Raw genomic sequence first — 20,663 nt, 5'->3', positions numbered from 1 at the left:
TGACCCGTGTGTGCTTCCTGAGAGACCCGCCTCCTGTGGCCTGTCCTTCGGCGCCTGCTCCTTGGGAGACGGGACTCGGATTTCGGAACGTCCACCAGAACCTTCCGGTGGCTTAGCCGTGTCCTCGCTTCCGTTTCAGAGCGCCCACCTGGCGATGATAGACACCCTGATGATGGCCTACACGGCGGAAATGGTCAGCGTGGAGAAGGTCATCGCGTGCGCCCAGCGGTACTCGGCCTTCTTTCAGGCCACTGACCTGCCCTACGACATCGAGGACGCCGTCATGTACTGGATAAATAAGGTCGGTGCACAGCGGGGCGGGGCGGGGCGGGGACCATGACGCGTCCCCTGGCCAGGAAAGGCAGGGTCCTCACGCAGACGCTGCGGCTCTGCTGGGACTGCGGGTCTGTGTCCCCAGATTAGTGTCAGGAGGTGAGGCCTGGGGAGGTGACCCAGAGCTCCCTGCCTCTCCGGCATGTGAGGCCCCGGAGGAAACGGCCAGACGCGGCTCTCCCCAGACACGGCGCCCGCCCCGCAGGGCCTTGGCCTCCTGCCTCCAGGCTGAGGGATCCGTTCCTGCTGTTCGCAGGCTGCCGTCTGTGGTCTTGCTGGTGTCGCCTGAGCAGACAGACACACTCCATTACCCTTCCTGTTCTAAATCACAGCGCAAGCTCAGGTTGTGCAATCTTGTTAAAATTTCCCATCCCCCCCTTTTTTATGTCTTTTTCTTCTTTTTTTAACTTTTTTTTTTTTTCCCCAAAGAGGAAGGGAGAGGGTGAGAGAGAGAGAAACATCCGTGATGAGAGAGAATCATGGATCGGCTGCCTCCCACATGCCCCCACTGGGGATCGGCCCACAACCCGGGCATGTGCCCTTGACCGGGAATCGAACAGGTGACCTCCTGGTTCCTAGGTCAACGCCCCACCACGAGCCACGCCGGCCGGGCGAGACTGTGAAATGTTTACTAAACAGAAGGGTTACTGCTCCGAGCCTTAAAGCTGGGGCTCCTGGCGCCCTCTCTCCTGCTCGCCTGTCCCGCGTTGGGCAGCGTCTAGCGAGTCAGTGAGCTCACCCTTAGCGGATGTGGCCCCTGGGGGACGCGCCCTTCCGGTTGGGAGGGGGGATGTCCTCCTGTAGGTGGGGCTGCTCCACACGGTGTGGCCACGGGCAGCGGGAGGCGCGTGCTCTTCTCGTTCTCCGTGAGGGGCCTTCACCTCGGTGCTTCTGTGTTGAAGGTAAACGAACATCTGAAAGACATTCTGGAGCAAGAGCAGAAATGGAAGGAGCATCACACAGCGGAAGCCCCAGGAGGGCAAAAGGTACGTGTTTCCCGTCAAGAACGGGCCCTCGAGCGGCTCCGTACGCGCCCCCACGTGCGACCCCTTGGGGAATTTCGCAGTTGTGGCCGTTAGCTAGTTTTTGGTGACAGTAACTGTACCGGGAAAGCTGTGCCGGGATCACCAGGTTAGGGACGCACCAAGCAAAGGGGCGTGGACGACGGTGCTTAGGAGAATGTCAACGCCTCGAGCTCAGCTTCTGAGGTTCTTTTGGCAAAAAGAATGGTTTAGACTTTGGTGACGTATGAAACAGCACGGAAACAGGTCAGGGTATCGGCCCTGGGATGGCGTGTAACCAGGCCGACTTACCAGCGTGTCCCAGCAGCTGAGGGTTGTCCATAGGAGGCTCTGTGGGGAAGGAGAAACGTCAACATGGAGTCGGTCTGGAGACGTTCTCGAGCCGCACCTGGCACTTGGCTCTGACGGCCTGTGCGTGTGGTGCACTCAGAGGAGTGCTCCGAGTGCAGGCTGGCAGAGCGCGTCGCAGTGAGAGCCCTTCAGACGTGCCGGGCATGGACTCGGGATGGAAGACATTGCCGTTGCTCAGAGCCCTCCTTCCCACTGGGTGACTGGGTCTCCTCACGGTTACACCGTGCAGCCCTCCTCCTGCGTGCAGCCCTCCTCCTGCGTGCAGCCCTCCTCCTGCGTGCAGCCCTCCTCCTGCGTGCAGCCCTCCTCCTCCGTGCAGCCCTCCTCCTGCGTGCAGCCCTCCTCCTCCGTGCAGCCCTCCTCCTCCGTGCAGCCCTCCTTCTCCATGCAGCCCTCCTCCTGCCCAGCCTCGCTTCAGTAGACCATCTTCTTTAGACATAGGCAAGCGTGAGGGCCACTTGTCCTGTGTTGGACCAGCATTGACACCGGGAAGACCTCCCTTTCGATGGTGCGCTCCCCGGTGGCGGGTTTCTGACCGGAGGGCAGGCCGTGTCCTGGAGGGGGCCTTGTGAGGGGCGCCATGTCTGAGGGAAAAGCCAGACCGTTCACTGCTGGGGTTTCTCCGTTCCCTTTTCTTCAGATTGCTCCTCTTGCTCCTGATGCCCCTTTTGAGGCTAAAGGAGGAGCCCCGTTACATGGGAAGTTCAGATAAATAACAAACAGTGTTTCGGTCTCAGTTGCTTGAGCCTCTGTGCTGTACTAGCGCCCTGCCCTAAGACCTCTGGAGTCTGCAGTCAGGGCGTCGAGTCGGGCATCCGTTCTCCGGAAGGGCCTGCGCGGAGTGTGGAGCAAACGCGTCTGAGCTTCTGGTCAGGCCAGATCTGCCCGACGCTGCGTGGCCTTCCCAGGCCCTTGACCTCTCGGCCCCTCTCCTTCACCCGTAAACATTAAAAGGTGGGATGAAGTGGCTCCTACATTCCGTGACGAAAATGATTCCCAAATTTCCTGCCTTCGCTGTGTTAGTAAACGGCAGGTGCTAGCCATGGAAGGTCTGTGGTAGTATGAGCTGGTTGTCAGGAACTTCCACGTGGACACCTAGGAGGCTGCCGCAGCTGTGGGCGTGGACACCTGGGGGGCTGTGGGCGTGGACACCTGGGGGGCTGTGGGCGTGGACACCTGGGGGGCTGTGGGCGTGGACACCTGGGGGGCTGCCGCAGCTGTGGGCGTGGACACCTGGGGGGCTGTGGGGGTGAACACCTGGGGGGCTGTGGGCGTGGACAGCTGGGGGGCTGCCGCAGCTGTGGGCGTGGACACCTGGGGGGCTGTGGGCGTGAACACCTGGGGGGCTGTGGGCGTGGACAGCTGGGGGGCTGTGGGGGTGAACAGCTGGGGGGCTGTGGGGGTGAACAGCTGGGGGGCTGTGGGCGTGAACAGCTGGGGGGCTGCCGCAGCTGTGGGCGTGAACAGCTGGGGGGCTGTGGGAATGAACACCTGGGGGGCTGTGGGCGTGAACAGCTGGGAGGGCCTTCTCAAGGGTGTGGACTGGACTCGCCCTGGGGGTGGCAGGTGGACGTGGAAAGTAGGGCACTGGGTCACAGGGACGTGTGCATGCAGACATGCCGTTGGAGTACATGGCCCTCAGGAATTAGCCAGTAAAGCAGTTGGTGGTTTTTGAGAGAGCAGTGAGTCCACGGGTTGTGTTGTTAAGTTTATAAGACTAACTGTATTGAGAGTTTGTTTCTCAGAATATTAAAGATACAAGTCTACTCGGTGTAGCATTTGCCGCTCTTTAAAGAGAAATATTGGTGAGGGATCCTCAGGGGCTGGGAACTGGGGGAAGGAATGACTTGGAGAAGAGACATCCCCCTCGTTCTGATGGCTTTCATTCGAGGTGGAGTCTCAGAACAGCCCCCGCTCCCCAGCGAGAGCAGGCGCACGCGCTGCCCCATCTCCTCGCCCGTGCGAGCCGCCACCTGGAGCCGAGTTCCTCGGCAGCTGAAACCATAACCCACTTTTGTTTTAACTCCACTTCTTCAAGCAGCGCCGAGATACACTGGAGAAAAGGGCTCTGAAGTCAAGTCCATTGGGAGATGCTGCCCCCCACTACCCACCGCCCCCCACTACCCCCCGCCCCCCCGCCCCGGGGCCCCTCTCAGAATGTCACGGCCCATTTTCAGACATAAAGGCCCCTGGAGAGCCTGCCCATCTGTCTCCCAAACACGTGTGATCTTTGAACTCCGCAGTGAGTGGCAGGTGCTAACATCGCCAGGACCCGTGTTCTTTGGCGCCTGCTCTGGGAACCTGGAGTCTAACCTGTAATGTTCTCATCGACTCGGGTGTGTTCCATACGTTTATAAACACACGGAACAAACACGGCTCTGACACGGTGCGTCACCCTCACATGCATCGTCTGGTTTGACTCCTCGCTTACCCGGGTTCCTTTTCACACTATTTCACCCAAATACCTGTGAGGCCTGGCCGCCTGGTTAGGTAACTTTCACTTCGGCTCCGCCCTAGGGTGCTGCTCTGTAGTTACAGCTCCTCGTGCGGGCTTGCGTGGCCGATGCTGACTGGTCCCTTTCGTTAGCCCATGGCCAGCATCCCTCTTCCCAGAAACAGCACCTCCGCTAGAACATGCCCCTGCCGGCAACTCAGTGAGGGCTTGGCTGTCAGGCCTTCAAACACTTCAGGGGTGGCCCCCAGTTTCTCCCCAAGAGGTGTTTGTGAAGATGACCGGCCTTGTTAGACGGAACCCAGGTGCCCTGGGCTGTGGTCTCCACCTCCGTCCACGGTGCAGAGAAGCCCCGCTCCCAGGGCGTGTTCCGGAGGGGCCTGCCTGAGAGCGTTTTCCATGGGGTCACACAGGCGGTCCTCTCCTGACTGCGTCCCTCCTTCTGGATTATCAGGGTTCTTTGTAAGCAGGTCTGTCCTCACTACTGTCCGTATGAACTTGTTTAACGGGTTGTAACCTCTTTCTGTCCGTATGCACGTACTTTTAAATGAACCTGTAGGTTTTAAGCTGAAGTGTTACTGGCATTTAGAGATGTTACGGGAACGTCACCGTGGGCCCCGCGGTGGGAAATCTGCTGTCGCTTCACTGACACTAATTCTGACGACTTTCCTTTCCCTTCGCTTCCGCTGCGCCTCTGAAGTCGCCTTCCAAGTGGTTTTGGAAACTGGTGCCCGTAAGTTCGCTCTGAACGGTGACCGCGGCGTGGCCTTGCCGGGTCCTGCTGGGGCGGTCACTCGTGGCTCTGTCCGTCACGCAGGGAGGGACGCCAGGCGTTGGTCCCGTGCATAGGGCGGGAAAAGCCCCGCACGGTTGGGCCAGAAGCTGCAGTCACTTGATGTGGAAGCATCTTGCTTACCTTGTCAGTGACCGCAGACCATCCGTAACCCGGTTTTAAAAAGCATTAGTTTTAATAACGTTCGTAGGAGTGAACGTGAATTGCACCTGTGAATTACTTGTATTGTAAAGTCATGTTTTTGAGAGACTCGTCTCCTCTTCAGCCCAAGTTGTAGGGACACTGATAGAAAGTGACCGACTGTCCTTACCAGCTCCGGACTTACAGTCTCAGTTCTGGTGTGACCCGAAGGGCTGGTCTCCCAGGACTGAGTCTGGGGGTTGGCCCACTTACAATGTCTGGCATGCCTCCACGTCTCTGGCTGAATGTCGTGAACATAGACATTTACTGCTAAAGCCCAGCAAAGCTGTGTGTGTGTGCACGTGTCCACATGTGTGTGCGTGTGCTTGTGTCTGAGCTTGAGTGTGTCCGTGCTTGCATGTGTCCATGCATCTGTGCATCCATGTGTATGTGTGTTGTGCGTGCCTTGAGCAGAGGGGCTGCTGGCAGAGAGCAGGGCAGCAGGCCATGTTCCTTGCCAGCTGAGAAGGGAGCGTGAGGACCTGGACCTGCCTCCCAGGTGTGAGACGGGCGGCCACGGCTCTGCCGGCTGAGAGGACTGTAGCATCAGTAATCAGCATGTGTGCAGTGTGTCTGAGGTGGGGGCTCTGGGGTGGGACACCGCATAGATGCCGATGTCAGCCCGGCACGGGAACAGGCGCCACGGGGATCTCCCCAGGAGAGGGGCTGTGAGCCTGGTCCTGGGAGCAGGGGGAGGGGAAGGAAGGGAAACCCCTCTCCTCCGGGAGAGGGTGCCCCTCTGAGGACGCCAGTGCAGGAAGCCCAGCTCCCGAGGGCCCAGCACTCGCCCTCAGCAAACGATGCCCCTGTTGTTACTCTCATGGAAGTTTATGTCACAATTCTATTTTGGTTCTAAAATGTAGAGGCGACCGGTTTCGGTGGCGTTAGAAGGAAAACGAGTTTTGGTTATTTTAAAAGCCCCGCCCCGTCCTCGGCCGCCCTCTCCTGGGCCTCAGAGAGCTGGGAGCGGTGACAGCCGGCTTTGAGCTCCCGCCTGCACAGAGTGTGTGCACTGTCACCTTGTCCACCCCCTGGGGCCCTCCTTACCCCGTTTTACAGCTGGGGAAGCAGACAGAGCGCTCACACGGGCAGGACCGGGATGTGAACCGGGGTCATCTGATTCAAGAGCTTGTCTTCAGCCCTGGCTCCTCGGCGTCTCATTGCAGAGAGCGAGCTGTCCCATGAACCCTCCCGCCCCCGCCCCGCGCACCCCGGTTCCCTCTGCTTCCGGGTGCGCAGGAACCCTGAGCTCGCCCCGCTGCCGGTTAGTGGGCCCTCAGGGACGCCTTTCAGCTCGGCTGTGACACTGTGTGTTACCTGCACAAGCCAGCGCGTCTCAGCTGTGACACTGTCTTACCTTCACAAGCCAGCGTCACAGCTGTGACACTGCCCCGGTCCCCCCCGCGCTGCTCCCGTCCCAGGTGCCCTGTGGGGCGAGCGCATGCCCGGCCGCCCGGCCTCCCCGGCTCTGGCTGCTGCTTTGGCCGCGGAACGGCTCCGGCCCTTTCCGGGAGGACCCGCCACGCAGCGCACAGCTCGGAGGGCGGCCTGTGCGCGGGGCAGCGGGCTGGTGATGCGATGCAGAGCTCTGAGTCCGGTTTTTTATTGTCCAAGGTTTTCCCTCTGTCTCCTTTTCCCCCAATTGACACCCCGCCAGCCAGCCCCACCCCCGAGGGCAAGCCCCCACCGCCCCAGCGTCTGTCCATTGGTGATGCTCAGGTGCCTGCAGACAGGCCTTGGGTAGCTCTCACCCCCACCGCCCCTGCCATTTGTCTCTGCATCTATTTTTGTTCATCAGTCTAAGTCCATTTTTAAAAATACATATTTTATTGATTTCAGAGAGGAAGGGAGAGGGAGGGAGAGAGAGAGAGAAACATCCGTGATGAGAGAGAATCATTCACCGGCTGCCTCCTGCACGCCACACATGGGGATGAGCCTGCAACCCGGGCCTGTGCCCTGACCGGGAATCGAACCCTGACCTCCTGGTTCCTAGGTCGACACTCAACACCTGAGCCACGCCGGCCGGGCTGCGATGCTTCTTCGCGGAAGCGTTTGGGCTCAGTGTCCCTCCCGGGAGTCAGCAGTGCGATCTGTGTGCCGTGTGTGTGACTCGGTGAGGGTGCCGGGTGTCAGCAGAGAGGATGCTGGTGGCTGGACCATTTCTCTGTCGCACGGCGTTGGGTTACATTAGACCGCGCTGCCGGTCCCCCGTGCGCCCGTCTGACTGCGTTGGTCTCCGTTCACCTCGCAGGCGCGTTACCGGAAGGAGCAGACGCTGCTGCGGCAGCTGCCGTGCATCCCGCTGGTGGAGAACCTGCTGAAGGACGGGGCGGACGGCTGCGCGCTGGCCGCCCTCATCCACTTCTACTGCCCCGGCGTCATCAGGCTGGAGGGTGAGCGCCGGGCGCTGTGGAGCGTGGGGGGGGGGGGGGCATGGGGACGCGGGCAGTGGTTACAGCTGGCACGGCTTCCGACCAGCGCTGTGGGCGAGCGAGCGCTGTGTGACCCGAGGTGGCGGCGGGGAGGCGTGCTTGCTCTCGTCTGTCGTGGCCGCCCCGTCTCTGAGTGTGTGTGTGCGCGTGTGTGTGCATGTGTGTGTGTGCGTGTGTGAAGCAGATGCCACGTGTGTGTGTGCGCGTGCACTGAGTCACTAAGTGGGATCTGAAACGTGTGTTCTCCAAATCAACCCCAAGTCATCACTTGCTCTCTTCCTGTTTGAAGATGTTTGTTTGAAAGAAACCATGTCTTTGGCTGACAGCCTGTACAATCTGCAGCTGGTCCAGGGGTTCTGCCAGGAGCACCTGACCCAGTGCTGCCACTTCTCGCTGGAGGACATGCTCTACGCCGCCGCGTCCATCAAGGTGCGTCCCCCCCCCCCCGCTCCCCCTTCCTCCCTCCTCGCGAGCCCTCTCTGGGAGCCCCAGAGGCGCTGTTCTGTCAGCCAGGGACCTTCCGAAAAAGCCGCGTGTGAGTTTCCTGCTTGCTTTATGTTTCTCTAACCCGCGGTCAGACAGTGTAACGCTGACCTGAGACTCACAGCCCGGGGCCCATCTGCCAGCCCCATGGCCGGAGGTGGCCCCTGCCGTGTGGATCAGTGGAAATTAGGAGTATCACTTCCATATGTCTCTTAGGAATGCCTTTTCTGGAACTGGGCTGTTAAAAAGTTAAAGTGCTGCCCGCTGGCATGGCTCGGTGGTTGAGCATCGACCTATGAACCGGGACAGGAGGTCCGGGTTCGGTTCAGGGCAAGGCCCGGGCTGCGGCTCGATCCCCAGTGTGGAGCGTGTAGGAGGCAGCCGGTCCATGATTCTCTCTCATCGTTGATGTTTCTATCCTTCTCTCCCTTCCTCTCTGAAACTGATAAAAAAATATACAAAAAAAAAATTTTTTAAAAAGATTCAAGTGCTGCTTCTCTCATCTCAAAGGGAGACGGACGCGCCCCTTGACTCCACGGAGATGTGTGTAAGGTGTGGGCCTGGGCGTGGCTCGGCGGCGCGTGCCCGAGCTGAGGGCGCGCAGTGCGGGCAGGATCCAGTGGATGGATGCCTTCTCTTGAGTCAGCCACATTCCAGGAGATGGCTGTCCACAGGGGGGGGCGTGGGTGGCTTCCCGTGTCCTTCGCTAAAGCGTTAGAACCACAGCTCTGCCGTGACCGGGATGTGTTCCGACTTCAGGAAGCGGCTTGGCCCGGGGTCCCTGCACCTCGCTGTGCTGTCACTGTGCAGCCAGCACCTGTGAGGGGGAGGGGTGCGCTCCCCCCCCCCCCCCCCGGCGGCAGGATCACTGGGGGAGAGGGCTCCGACCCGTGTGCCGGCACAGAGCATGCGTGAGGGTGGTCCCTGGAGGGGACGAGCGGAAACAAGCCGTCCCACCAGGGCCAGTGTGAACGTCGCCCAGGGCCGCGCTGTTGGCAGGAAGGAGGTCGAGGCGCTTTCACCGACGCGCACAGCCCTGCGAGGCCTTCAGAAAAAGAGCGGGAGCCGGCGTCACGCCTGGCCCATGGGATTGTACATTTAGAAAGCCCTTTGGCAGTGTGTGCACAGCTGTACACGCGTGTGGATGCATGAGCAAGGTCTGGGAACAAGCAGCCCGGTTTCTCCGGAGCGGGTTCCCGCCACCTCGCCCGTTCGTTGTGCACACCGTGCTCCGCCGCGGGATTGCGTGAGCGCCTTGCTGCAGCGCGTGACCGTGGTAAGAGCCGGAAAGAGGAGCTTGAGACGAAATGGACTCGGAGGCACAGGCATTGCTGGGAACCCTCCTAAGTTCAGAAAGAAACGCCCTTTGCGAGCTGTGGTTCCCGGGACAGCTATGCCTCCCTTTGCTGACCTCTGGTGGCCACGCACGGTACCGCTCCACCAGGACCGGCACCTCGCCGGCTCCAGCGGGCTGCCCAGCTGGTTAAGACGTGGTTGACTAGGACGCGGTGCAAGCCGGCGGTGTGCGCGTGACCCCAGCGAGCTCCAGCTCCAGCGAGCACGCCGCACCGTCTCCACCGCTCCCCTCTCTCCCTCTCCCCAGAGCAACTACCTGGTGTTCGTGGCCGAGCTCTTCTGGTGGTTTGAGGTGGTGAAGCCGTCCTTCGTCCAGCCCCGCGTCCTTCGTGCCCAAGGAGGTACGGCCCCCGCGGAGTGTCCTCGCGTGAGCAGGGCGGCCAGCGTAGCCCTCGCAGCCCCTCCGGCGGAGGGAAGCCTGCCGTCCTTCAGGGTCGGCGTGGACCTGGATGAGCGCTGCGTTCCCGGTTGTGAAAGCCTCTGGGTGCCCCCTGCGAGGCCTGATGTCGGGAAGGAAGCGGCTGTGAACGTGAAGCCTGACGTTGCGGGCTTTTAGCTCTAACTGCCGGTCGCTTTCTTCTCTTTGCATCGTTCACCCCCATCCCCAGCTTTCGTCCCCTCTGAGATTCTGAGTTTTCAACATTATTACCCAGAATCCACTCCAGTTATGCTTCTTGGCTTCAGTCTGCCATGTGAACTTGTCGTTAGACCATAAAAAGGTGTGTGTGTGTGTGTGTGTTAAACCTGACAGGTCTGTGGTTTTACTATAGTACCATGATCCAGTAATTGCACACAATAACAACTGTCAGTGTGGCTCAGTGGTTGAGCCTTGACCTATGACCTAGGAGGTCAGGGTTCGATTCCTAGTCAGGGCACATGCGCAGGCTGTGGGCTGGATCCCCAGTAGGGGGCGTGCAGGGGGCAGCCCATCAATGAGTCATCGTCACTGCTCCTGTCTCTCCCTCTCTGAAATCAGTAAAGATTTTTTTTAAAGAAGATAGCTTTAAATATACTGGATTTTTCTGAGTAATAAGGGAAATTGAGATCGAGTTTAAAGTTATCTGTGGCCTAGAATTCCTGAATGATGTTGGAAACGTGCTGCCTGTGTGTGTAACGCTGAGGGTTTCCATCTTTGTCGCAGCTGAGCCTGCAGCGCCGGCCCTGGACGCCCGAGCAAGCACCTTGGACAGCTCCCCGGGCCCCGCGAGGTAGGCCCCGCCCCTCCCGCTCCCAGTGGAACCAGACACGATCCCATTGCGGGGAGTCTCTCCCTTACCTTTGGGCTTGGAGCAGGTTTTAACGCGCTCACCTTAAAAGCCGCCTTAAATGTATTTGAGTTTGGTTGGGATACAATCTCGTGTTGGTCATACTAGTCTCAAGTGTACATGTATGTAGTGGTGCAACATTTGTATGCCTGACAGTGTGATCACCCCACAATTCTAGCGATCACTTGTCACCGATGAACTTCCCACAGTACGCACGTTTTTCACCCCCACCCCCCAGCCCCCTTCCTTCTGGCAAGCAGCCCCTTGGCTCTGTCTCTAGGAGTCTGTGTGTGTTTTGTGTATTCATTTGTCTTCCTTTTAGACGCCACGTGTAAGTGAAGCCATGTGGTCCTTTCTTTGCCTTTCTCTGCCGGAGCTATTGCACCTACTGGCTGCTGCTTCCCTGAGCTGAGAGTGGGTTTGCGAGAGCTCTAGAAGCCACTGCGCCCTGTTGCCCAGTTCATTCTCAGCAGATTGGGGTGGAGATGCCAACGGTTAGGAGGCCCCACGGGGGGCCACCACACCCACGGGCTCGTCATCCCTGCAGTTCTTACAGAGTTAGGTTCCACCCAGAGAGTTCAAACCAAGCACTCTCACTTAACCTTTTCATTTCTGTTTGTAAAAAGAAAATAAGGTTCACATCGTCTCTCAAGGGCACTGAGATATAGATGGAAGTATTTCAGGTTCTTTGGTTAAAATACAAAACGTGTAGAAGTGCATATAATCACGGCTGTTCTTCGGTTTAAGGAACGTATCGTTTTCCTCTGTATTTTTAGTTAGGGAGGAGAGTCGGGTGGCACTGTTGTCTGGTCTCAGCCCTTCTGTGTACAGTTTACGTGAAGAGCGGAAGCACATGGTAACATTGTAACAGTGGCTGTAACGTTGTAACATTGACTGTAACGTTGTCTCGGGTTTGCATTGCAGCGCAGAAGGAGATGCGTTCCCACACCCTCATCACTTGCCTTCCAGACACTCACGCCCCCAACCTCCTTCAGCCTCAGGTAATATATTGAAAAAGCCGAGGAAATGCCATTTCAATAGGTTAACTGCGAGATGACTGAGAGTAAACACACACACACCCAGTTATGTGAATTCTGTTAAATTGCCATAAGTTTAAGTTTTTCACACGATTGCAATGACTTTTTTTTTTTTTTTTTCATTTGAAGGAGGAATCAGAAGGTCTTCATCTATGTCCTATGTTGATGGCTTCATAGGGACATGGCCGAAGGAGAAAAGGTAAACGGAGGATTCTGTCCGTCTGTTCACATTACCAGGAAATGCCAACTCGCTCTGTCTCTTCTGCTGTCGGACAAACTGCAGTGTACCTAAATGTGAAGAGGGCAGTGTAGCAGGTGATCGGTCGAGGCTGCGTGTGGAAGGTCGCCTCATGGCCCTCACCTGACCTTGGGGACAATACGATGGAGAAGTCAGGGCACCACACCCATGGATTCAACCAGCTGTGGCTTGAAAATATTTGGGGGGTAGGGGGGTAGGGAAGTTACTCTGTTGCTGATGTGTCCTGTGTAGTCGGGCCTGTGATTGAATCTGAACATGTACAGACTTTCTTGTCGTCATTCCCGAAACGATACAGTGCAGCGGTCACACGGCGTTTACATCCATCGGAGTTCTAAGTCTCCACGACGTGACGTCACGTGCACAGGAGGGCGTGTGAGGGTTACTCGCAGATTCCACCGTTTACAGGAGGGACTTGAGCATCCTCGATTTGGGTCCCCTCCGGGGCGTCCGGGAGGGGCCCTCCGCAGATGCCGGGGGAAGACTGTGATTGTAAATCATTTCTCTTCTGGGATTATTTAAGGGTTTTCTCTTTGACTTTCTTTTCAGATCATCCGTGCACGGAGTTTCATTTGACATTTCTTTTGATAAAGAAAACACGGCGCCGAGAAGCGCGCCAAACCGCGGCATCCCTCGCTCTGTCAGTAACGAAGGCCTTTCTCTGAACCACCACCGCGTGTCCAAGACCACGAGGAAGAACCTGTCCTTCAAGCCCATCAACGGGGAGGAGGAGGCAGGAAGCATCGAGGAGGAGCTGAGCGCGGGCCCTCGCGGTGGCTTCCTGACCTACGTGCCCCACCCCGCGCCCAAGCTCAACTCCAGCGAGAACATCCGCCACCAGCTCCCCAATGGAGCCCTGGACGAGCCGGGCAACCAGGGCGAGACGCCGAGCATCGAGGAGGCGCTGCAGATCATCCACGACACGGAGCAGCGCCCCCTCGCGCCCCCGCCCGGCCACGTCGCCAACGGCTTCTTCCTGCACAGCCAGGACCTGAGCCCCCTGAACGCCGGCCTGCAGCTGCGCCCGCCCAGCCCTGACCGCCTGACCGACGCCACGGGTGCCTTGAGCCCCGTGACCGACGACACCGAGGTGGACACGGGCATCCACGTGCCGTCGGAGGACCTCCCGGGCACGGTGGACGAGGACTCCTCGCTGCGGGACTACACCGTCAGCCTGGACTCGGACACGGACGACGCGCCCAAGGGCCTGCAGGACTGCGACCTGCGCCCCGGCAGCGCGCGCGAGGCCCCGAGCCCCTGCCCCAGCACCGTGAGCACCCGCTCCCAGCCCGGCAGCAGCGCCTCCTCCGGCTCCGGCGTCAAGATGACCAGCTTCGCCGAGCAGAAGTTCCGGAAGCTGAACCACACGGACGGCAAGAGCAGTGGGAGCAGCTCCCAGAAGACCACGCCCGAGGGCTCGGAGCTCAACATCCCGCACGTGGTGGCCTGGGCGCAGAGCCCCGAGGACGCGGGCCTGCCCGGCCGGGACAGCACGCAGCTGCTGGCCTCGGAGGTGCTGCAGCTGCGCATGCGGCTGGAGGAGAAGCGGCGCGCCATCGAGGCCCAGAAGAAGAAGGTGGAGGCCGCCTTCACCCGGCAGCGGCAGAAGATGGGCCGGACGGCCTTCCTCACGGTGGTGAAGAAGCGGGGGGAGGGGGGCGCCCCGCTGCGGGAGGAAGCGGCCGGGGCGGAGGATGAGAAGGTGTACAGCGAGCGGGCGCCGGAGCGGGAGCCGCCCAGGGCCAGCGGGCAGCGCAGCAGGTCTCTGGCGGACATCAAGGAGGGCGCGGAGGGCGCCCCCGCCCTGTGGCCCACGTCGCCCACGACGCCCGTGGACCCTGAGAGGCCGTGGGGGCCGGCGAGCCCCTCCGAGGAGCCGGCGCCCGAGGGCGAGGTGCTGGAGTACACGCGCTCCATCGAGAAGCTCAACACCTCGCTGCACTTCCTGCAGCAGGAGATGCAGCGCCTGTCGCAGCAGCAGGAGGCGCTGATGCGGATGCGGGACCGCCAGTCCTGGGTGGTGTCCCCGCCCCAGCCCGCTCCCCACAGGCCGGCCCGCGACCCCAGGCCCGCCCGGCCCGGCCCGTCCCCCGAGCCCCCGCGGCCCGCCCACCCGTCCCCGCAGCCCATCCACAGGAAGAGCGCGTCCTTCTCCATCAAGACCCCGCGGACTCCTCGGCCCAACGAGCTGAAGATCGCGCCCCTGAACCGCACGCTGACGCCGCCCCGCTCGGTGGACAGCCTCCCGCGGCTGCGGCGGTTCTCCCCCAGCCAGGTGCCCATCCAGACGCGCTCCTTCGTGTGCTTCGGGGACGACGGGGAGCCGCAGCTGCGGGAGCCCGGGCCCGGGAAGGACGGCGTGGACCCCCCGGAGGCCTCGGCGCGGCCCCCGGGGGACGCAGGGAAGCCCGTGGAGTCCAGCGTGTCCGAGGTGCTGGCCCAGCCCGTGACGGAGACGGTGTGTCTGACGCCCAGCGCGGACCCGCCTGGCTGGCCCGCAGAGCCTGCTCCCCGGCCCGCCTTCCCGCCCGCTGCCCCCAAAAACGTCAGTCTCATCGAGGTGTCCCTCTCGGACCTGAAGCCCCCGGAGAAGGCCGACGTGTCCGTGGAGAAGGAGGACGGAGAAAGCGACAGAGAGCAGCCCGACGACGAGCAGAAAGTGTGCTGCGGCTTCTTCTTCAAGGTGCGCCCGGGGGGGTGGGGGGGAGCGGGGGGGCTCTTCCGTGGACGTGCTTCCTCTGGGAGCAGCCCTGGGTCCCAGCCCACCAGCCCGAGCCCCAGCGCAGGCCTGCTCCCCCAGGGGCCCTGCAGCACATGCAGCCCACTGATTTCTAGAACATTCTCGTCACGGTCACGGTGCACACGGTCACGGTACACACGGTCACAGTACACGGCCCTGGTGCACATGGTCACGGTACACACGGTCACGGTGCACACAGTCCTGGTGCACACGATCCTGGTGCACACAGTCCTGGTGCACACGGTCCTGGTGCACACAGTCACAGTACACGGCCCTGGTGCACATGGTCACGGTGCACACAGTCACAGTACACGCCCCTGGTGCACACGGTCACGGTGCACACAGTCACAGTACACACGGTCACAGTACACGGCCCTGGTGCACACGGTCACGGTACACATAGTCACAGTACACGGCCCTGGTGCACACAGTCACGGTACACGGCCCTGGTGCACACAGTCACAGTACACGGCCCTGGTGCACACGGTCACGGTACACACGGTCACGGTACACACGGTCACAGTACACGGCCCTGGTGCACATGGTCACAGTACACGGTCCTGGTGCACACGGTCACGGTACACACGGTCACAGTACACGGCCCTGGTGCACATGGTCACAGTACACGGCCCTGGTGCACACAGTCACAGTACACGGCCCTGGTGCACACAGTCACGGTACACGGCCCTGGTGCACACAGTCACAGTACACGGTCCTGGTGCACATAGTCACGGTACACGGCCCTGGTGCACACGGTCACAGTACACGGCCCTGGTGCACACAGTCCTGGTGCACACAGTCACAGTACACGGCCCTGGTGCACACGGTCACGGTGCACACAGTCACAGACACGGCCCTGGTGCACACAGTCCTGGTGCACATCCGGAGGTGCTGACCTTGCGCCTCTGCCTCTCTCTCACTTAACACGTGAGCTGTCAGCCTGGCTGGTGGCGCAGACGTGGAGCATCGGCCTATGAACCAGGAGGTCACAGTCCGATTCCCGATCAGGCCCAGGCGGGATGTGTCTTGATCCCCCGGTGGGGCCTGCCCTTCCTCAGGCCCCTCCCCCCATGCAGAGCCCAGCCTGGCAGTGCAGCGGCGCTGCCTTAGGACGTGACCTTGGGAGCTGCTTCCGGTGCTGTGACGGCGGTTCTCTGTGGCACGCGTGTTAGAGCCATCAGTGCCGCTGTAAACACGGGACACCTCCCACTCGAGTTGCTCATTTGGATCCAAAAGCACGCCTCTGTCCTTGCTTCCTTTTCATGGTTGGCTGTTCTTTGCTAACTTCCAGGTTTAGAACAGCTGAGTCTGTGTCCTTCGTTTCTTGATAGAATGTCGCGCTTTCGTTCATTTCTTCCCTCAAAACTTCTGGAACGTTCCATGTATGGGTGGGGCTGGAATGAGGCTGAGTAGGTATTTCAGATTTTCAGTTACGAGAATTGAAGTTGAGAAGGTTGGGACCTAACGCCTGTCCCTGTTTTCAACGAAATGTGTTCCCAGGACGACCAGAAGGCGGAGAACGACATGGCACTGAAGCGGGCGGCGCTGCTGGAGAAGCGGCTGCGGCGGGAGAAGGAGACGCAGCTCCGCAAACAGCAGCTGGAGGCAGAGATGGAGCACAAGAAGGAGGAGACGAGGTGAGGGCGCGGCCGTGCGGAGGGGACAGGCGAGGGCGCGGCCGTGCGGAGGGGACAGGCGAGGGCGCGGCCGTGCGGAGGGGACAGGCGAGGGCTGGCTTCTCATCAGGTTTCACTAATAGGTTGTTGGACCTTTGTCACGTATAGACAGCGGAATTAATGCTGATCTTTAGAAACTGGTTTGTTTTCCCAAAATATTACTTGTGTATTTTCACCCTAAGTTGGAGGCATCGAAGTAAAGTTCTCAGAAACCACATTAATCTTAAATGACCTCACTGGCTCTGGCCGGGTGGGTCAGTGGTTAGAGCGTCGGCCTCATGCCCGGCGGTTGCGGGTCCCATCCCTGGTCAGGGCACACACATTGCGGGTCCCATCCCTGGTCAGGGCACACACATTGCGGGTCCCATCCCTGGTCAGGGCACACACATTGCGGGTCCCATCCCTGGTCAGGGCACACACATTGCGGGTCCCATCCCTGGTCAGGGCACACACATTGCGGGTCCCATCCCTGGTCAGGGCACACACATTGCGGGTCCCATCCCTGGTCAGGGCACACACAAGAATCAGCCAGTGAATGCGTGGTGAGTGGAACCACAAATCCACGTTTCACTCACTCTCTCTTTCTCCCTTCCTCTCTAAAAAATAAAGTAACTTGACTGAATTTCACACACACACACACACACACACACACACACACACACACACGTGCTTTTTTAAAGGGCGTATTTGTGTAGATTCTAGTGACCTGTGTTCTCGGGAGTACACATGTACTGGGAAGGAGCGTTCCCCCCCCCCCCCCCCCCCCCGTTGCTGAGACAGAACAGCCCCCCTGCTCCCGGCACACTCCCCGGTCGGTGCTCTGCGGGTGCCGGGCGGGAAACGGAGCCGCTTGGTTTCCAGGCGGAAGACGGAGGAGGAGCGGCAGAAGAAGGAGGACGAGCGGGCGCGCCGGGAGTTCATCCGCCAGGAGTACCTGCGGCGCAAGCAGCTGAAGCTCATGGAGGACATGGACACGGTGATCCGGCCCCGCCCGCCCGCCGCCAAGCAGAAGAAGCAGCGCCCCAAGTCCCTTCACAGAGACCACATGGAGCCCCCCAAGACGCCCACCCAGGGCCCCCCAGGTAACCGGCACTGCGAGGGTCTGTTCGTGAGGCGCCAGCCTGTGGTCGTAGTCACGTGACTGCACGGAGCCCCACTGGACTAGACCCGTCCGCGTCCACACACCTCCCCGTGTGGGGAGCCAGGCGGAGCCGACGGCTTAGGGGGCTCGCGTGGCTGTTGTGTGCATGTGTGTGGGTCCCGTGCACACGTAGGTGAGTCCCGTGTACATGTGTGCTCGTAACCGTGTGAGGTGCTGAAAGGTCCCGTTCAGTGCTGCCCTGTTGGCTCTGCCCGTGTGACCCCCGCATCACTCACCCGCTTTCCGCTCCTGTGAGTGCAGGGACCCAGCTCTGCGCCTGGAGGCTGAGGCCCCCGTCGTGCAGGGGAAAGGGTGGGACCGAGCCCGCTCCTCCTCGAGCAGACGGGGTTGCACCCCCAGTGCATGCTTCTTAGAGTTGGGAGGACCTGTCTTACAAATGCAACACGCATGCTCGCTTTTTAAACCACGTTTGTTTCGTTGCAACTAAAAACCATTGAACGTCTCAGAGAATTCCCAGTCACTCCACCCCTGAGGGAACTGACGGCCGCCCCTCTGGCCAGGGGCCCGTGATGCGCCGTCCTGGCTGACGTCAGTAAATCAGTGTTCGCCCGGGAGGGAGATGTTCCTGATACCGTGTCTTCTGCTGGCCGGTTGTCTTTTCTCTGACGAGCGGCATCTCCGGCTCAGGTTCACGTTCCCGCTGAAGGACCCCGACAGCGGCGAGCCTGGGCTTTTCTGGAAAGCAGGCTCCTGCCCCCTCCTCGCGCTGGTGCCTGGCGCGGGCAGGCGTGCTGGGGGGGGGGGCGCAGAGCAAGGGGAGCGCCCACAGGCCCCGTGGCTGCCGTGCCCACAGGCCCCGTGGCTGCCGTGCCCATAGGCCCCGTGGCTGCCGTGCCCACAGGCCCCGTGGCTGCCGTGCCCACAGGCCCCGTGGCTGCCGTGCCCACAGGCCGCGTGGCTGCCGTGCCCACAGGCCCCGTGGGCGCGCGAGCGAGCCGGCGTCTCCTGCTGCTGGGAGGGCTGCTGCTCTCGCTCAGTCATGACTTCAGCGTGTCTTTCAGTCTCTAGCCTCTCCCTGGCGTCACTGAACACGGGCGACAGCGAGAGCGTGCACTCCGGCAAGAGGACGCCCAGGTAATCCACCCGTCGGTCTGTCTGTCCGTCCACCTGTCCAAGGGAGGGCTTCCGTCTTTCAGGATGACGTCGTCACAGCCGCTAACTCGCAGGCTTTGCTGACTGGAACAGAGCGGTTAAAGACGCGTGTGCAGAGGGTCTGTGCACCTTCCAGTGAATACAGTCTAGAGCAGCCGTGGGCAAACTACGGCCCGCGGGCCGGATCCGGCTGTTCTATCCGGCTCTCTTGCTCTCCCCTCCGCTCCTTTACTTGGAATTTATATTAGTTCACACACACACTCCATCCATGCTTTTGTTCCGGCCCTCCGGTCCAGTTTAAGAACCCATGGTGGCCCTCGAGTCAAAAAGTTTGCCCACCCCTGGAATAGAGTCTAGAACTAGTGACATTGATGAGACACTTCCATAAACTGCACACACGGCAGCAGGGATCGCTGGCTGGGTCGTGGCCAAGCCCCGGCTGTGGAACCGAAAGGGCGCCGGCCTCGAGCTGTTTCCTGCCAAATACAAAGTGTCCCCCCCCCCAACCCCCGGGTCAGCCCAGAGCCGCTGCCCTCTCCCTCGTCACCTTGTTCCCTGACCCCGAGAGAGCACGCCTCGTGCCGTCACCTCCGTGTCGCCATCCTGTTGGGCTCGTGGCGTTGCCACCTGGAGCCGTTCACGCCCGCAAGGAAGGCGGGGCCGAGGGAGGCAGCCCCGCCACACGTGCTCAGCCGCTGGTGCTGGTGGTGGGGGCTCACGCGTGCCTGCCCAGGCCCTCTGTGTCCGACGTCGCCGTGTGGGCTCGCTTTCAGGTCGGAGTCCGTGGAGGGCTTCCTGTCCCCGAGCCGCTGCGGCAGTCGCAACGGAGAGAAGGACTGGGAGAACGCGTCCACCACGTCCTCGGTAGCCTCGGGCACGGAGTACACAGGTGGGCGCGCGGCTGTGCCTTCCGGGCCCGGAGGACCGACTCCGCGGAGCTTCCTGGCGCACCCGGTCCCAAGGCAGAGGCTCTGGCCCAGCCTGTGGGTGCAGGGGGTCCGCTTCAGGGCTGCGGTCCGCTCGGGAGGGCGTGACGGGACCAGATGAGCCGAGACAAACCTCCTAGCGCAGTGGTCGGCAAACTCATCAGTCAACAGAGCCAAATATCAACAGGATGATTGAAATGTCTTTTAAGAGCCACATTTTTTAAACTTAAACTTCTTCTAACGCCACTTCTTCAACATAGACTCGCCCTGGCCGTGGTATTTTGTGGAAGAGCCACACTCAAGGGGCCAAAGAGCCGCATGCGAGCCGCGGTTTGCCGACCACTGTCCTGGGGGGACTGCTTCTCTGGCCGTTTCGGGGCTGAGTGGGGCCAGAGACGCCGTTCTGTAGGGCTGGCGGCTTTGAAACCATCCCGTGGCTCTGACAGATGAGACGCAGGGGCCCAGGACCCAGCCGCCACGTCCATCGGGCCCAGCCCCGGGCCGCACAGGCGCTGCTGGGACCCAGGCTTTGCGGGGCGCAGGGACATGGAGCGGGAAGGGCCATGGCCACGGCAGGTGGGGGGGACGGCACCAGTGGGCATCGGCCCCGTCCAGGGGGAACTGCAGTGGAGTCAGAGCTGCCCCCGCCCGCGTGCGTGGGGCCCGTGCCCGGGGCCGGGTGCGCCTGTGGGCCCATGGTCTGGGGGGTGTCGTGGGAGCGCCGCCGTCACTTGGACGCAGCGGCGCCTGTGACTGGGGAGTCATTGTCGTCGTCAAACGCTCCCGCAGGACCAAAGCTCTACAAGGAGCCCAGCGCCAAGTCCAACAAGCACATCGTCCAGAACGCGCTGGCGCACTGCTGCCTGGCGGGGAAGGTGAACGAGGGCCAGAAGCAGCGCATCCTGGAGGTGAGCGGGCGCGCAGCGGGCAGGACAGGCGCGGCCGGCTCCATCGAGGGCACAGCTCTCCTGGCTCCGGCCGCCCACACACAAGACGCGTGGCTGTGCGTGACCGCTAGGCGGCGTGCCCCACACGTGGGCTCCGCTCGGCGGGACGGTCGGGAATCAGTTGCTGCCCAGATCCACTCAGTCGTGCTCATGAGCGCAG

The 20,663-nt window shown here is 60.9% G+C and overlaps 1 protein-coding gene across 2 annotated transcripts in view; it reads left to right on the top strand.

Annotated features, from left to right (window-relative positions):
- The window catches only part of CAMSAP2 (calmodulin regulated spectrin associated protein family member 2), a 36,957-nt gene that overhangs the window by 13,152 nt on the left and 3,142 nt on the right, over window positions 1-20,663 (top strand). The window contains exons 3-17 of one of the 2 annotated variants that reach the window (XM_080650938.1): window positions 140-301; window positions 1,236-1,319; window positions 4,859-4,891; window positions 7,383-7,524; window positions 7,853-7,992; window positions 9,650-9,743; window positions 10,544-10,610; window positions 11,592-11,668; window positions 11,834-11,903; window positions 12,510-14,643; window positions 16,201-16,337; window positions 17,238-17,458; window positions 18,540-18,612; window positions 19,404-19,519; window positions 20,346-20,464. In XM_080650938.1, the coding sequence (XP_080507064.1) occupies window positions 140-301; window positions 1,236-1,319; window positions 4,859-4,891; window positions 7,383-7,524; window positions 7,853-7,992; window positions 9,650-9,743; window positions 10,544-10,610; window positions 11,592-11,668; window positions 11,834-11,903; window positions 12,510-14,643; window positions 16,201-16,337; window positions 17,238-17,458; window positions 18,540-18,612; window positions 19,404-19,519; window positions 20,346-20,464 (3,669 nt within the window). The remainder of the gene's footprint in view (window positions 1-139; window positions 302-1,235; window positions 1,320-4,858; window positions 4,892-7,382; window positions 7,525-7,852; window positions 7,993-9,649; window positions 9,744-10,543; window positions 10,611-11,591; window positions 11,669-11,833; window positions 11,904-12,509; window positions 14,644-16,200; window positions 16,338-17,237; window positions 17,459-18,539; window positions 18,613-19,403; window positions 19,520-20,345; window positions 20,465-20,663) is intronic. The other variant, XM_080650939.1, reaches the window with a different exon arrangement.

Source organism: Plecotus auritus (assembly GCF_963455305.1).
Source record: "Plecotus auritus genome assembly, chromosome: 14".
NCBI classification, from domain to species: domain Eukaryota; kingdom Metazoa; phylum Chordata; class Mammalia; order Chiroptera; family Vespertilionidae; genus Plecotus; species Plecotus auritus.
Note: the sequence above shows the minus strand (reverse complement) of the source record. Positions and strands in the feature narration are given on the sequence as shown.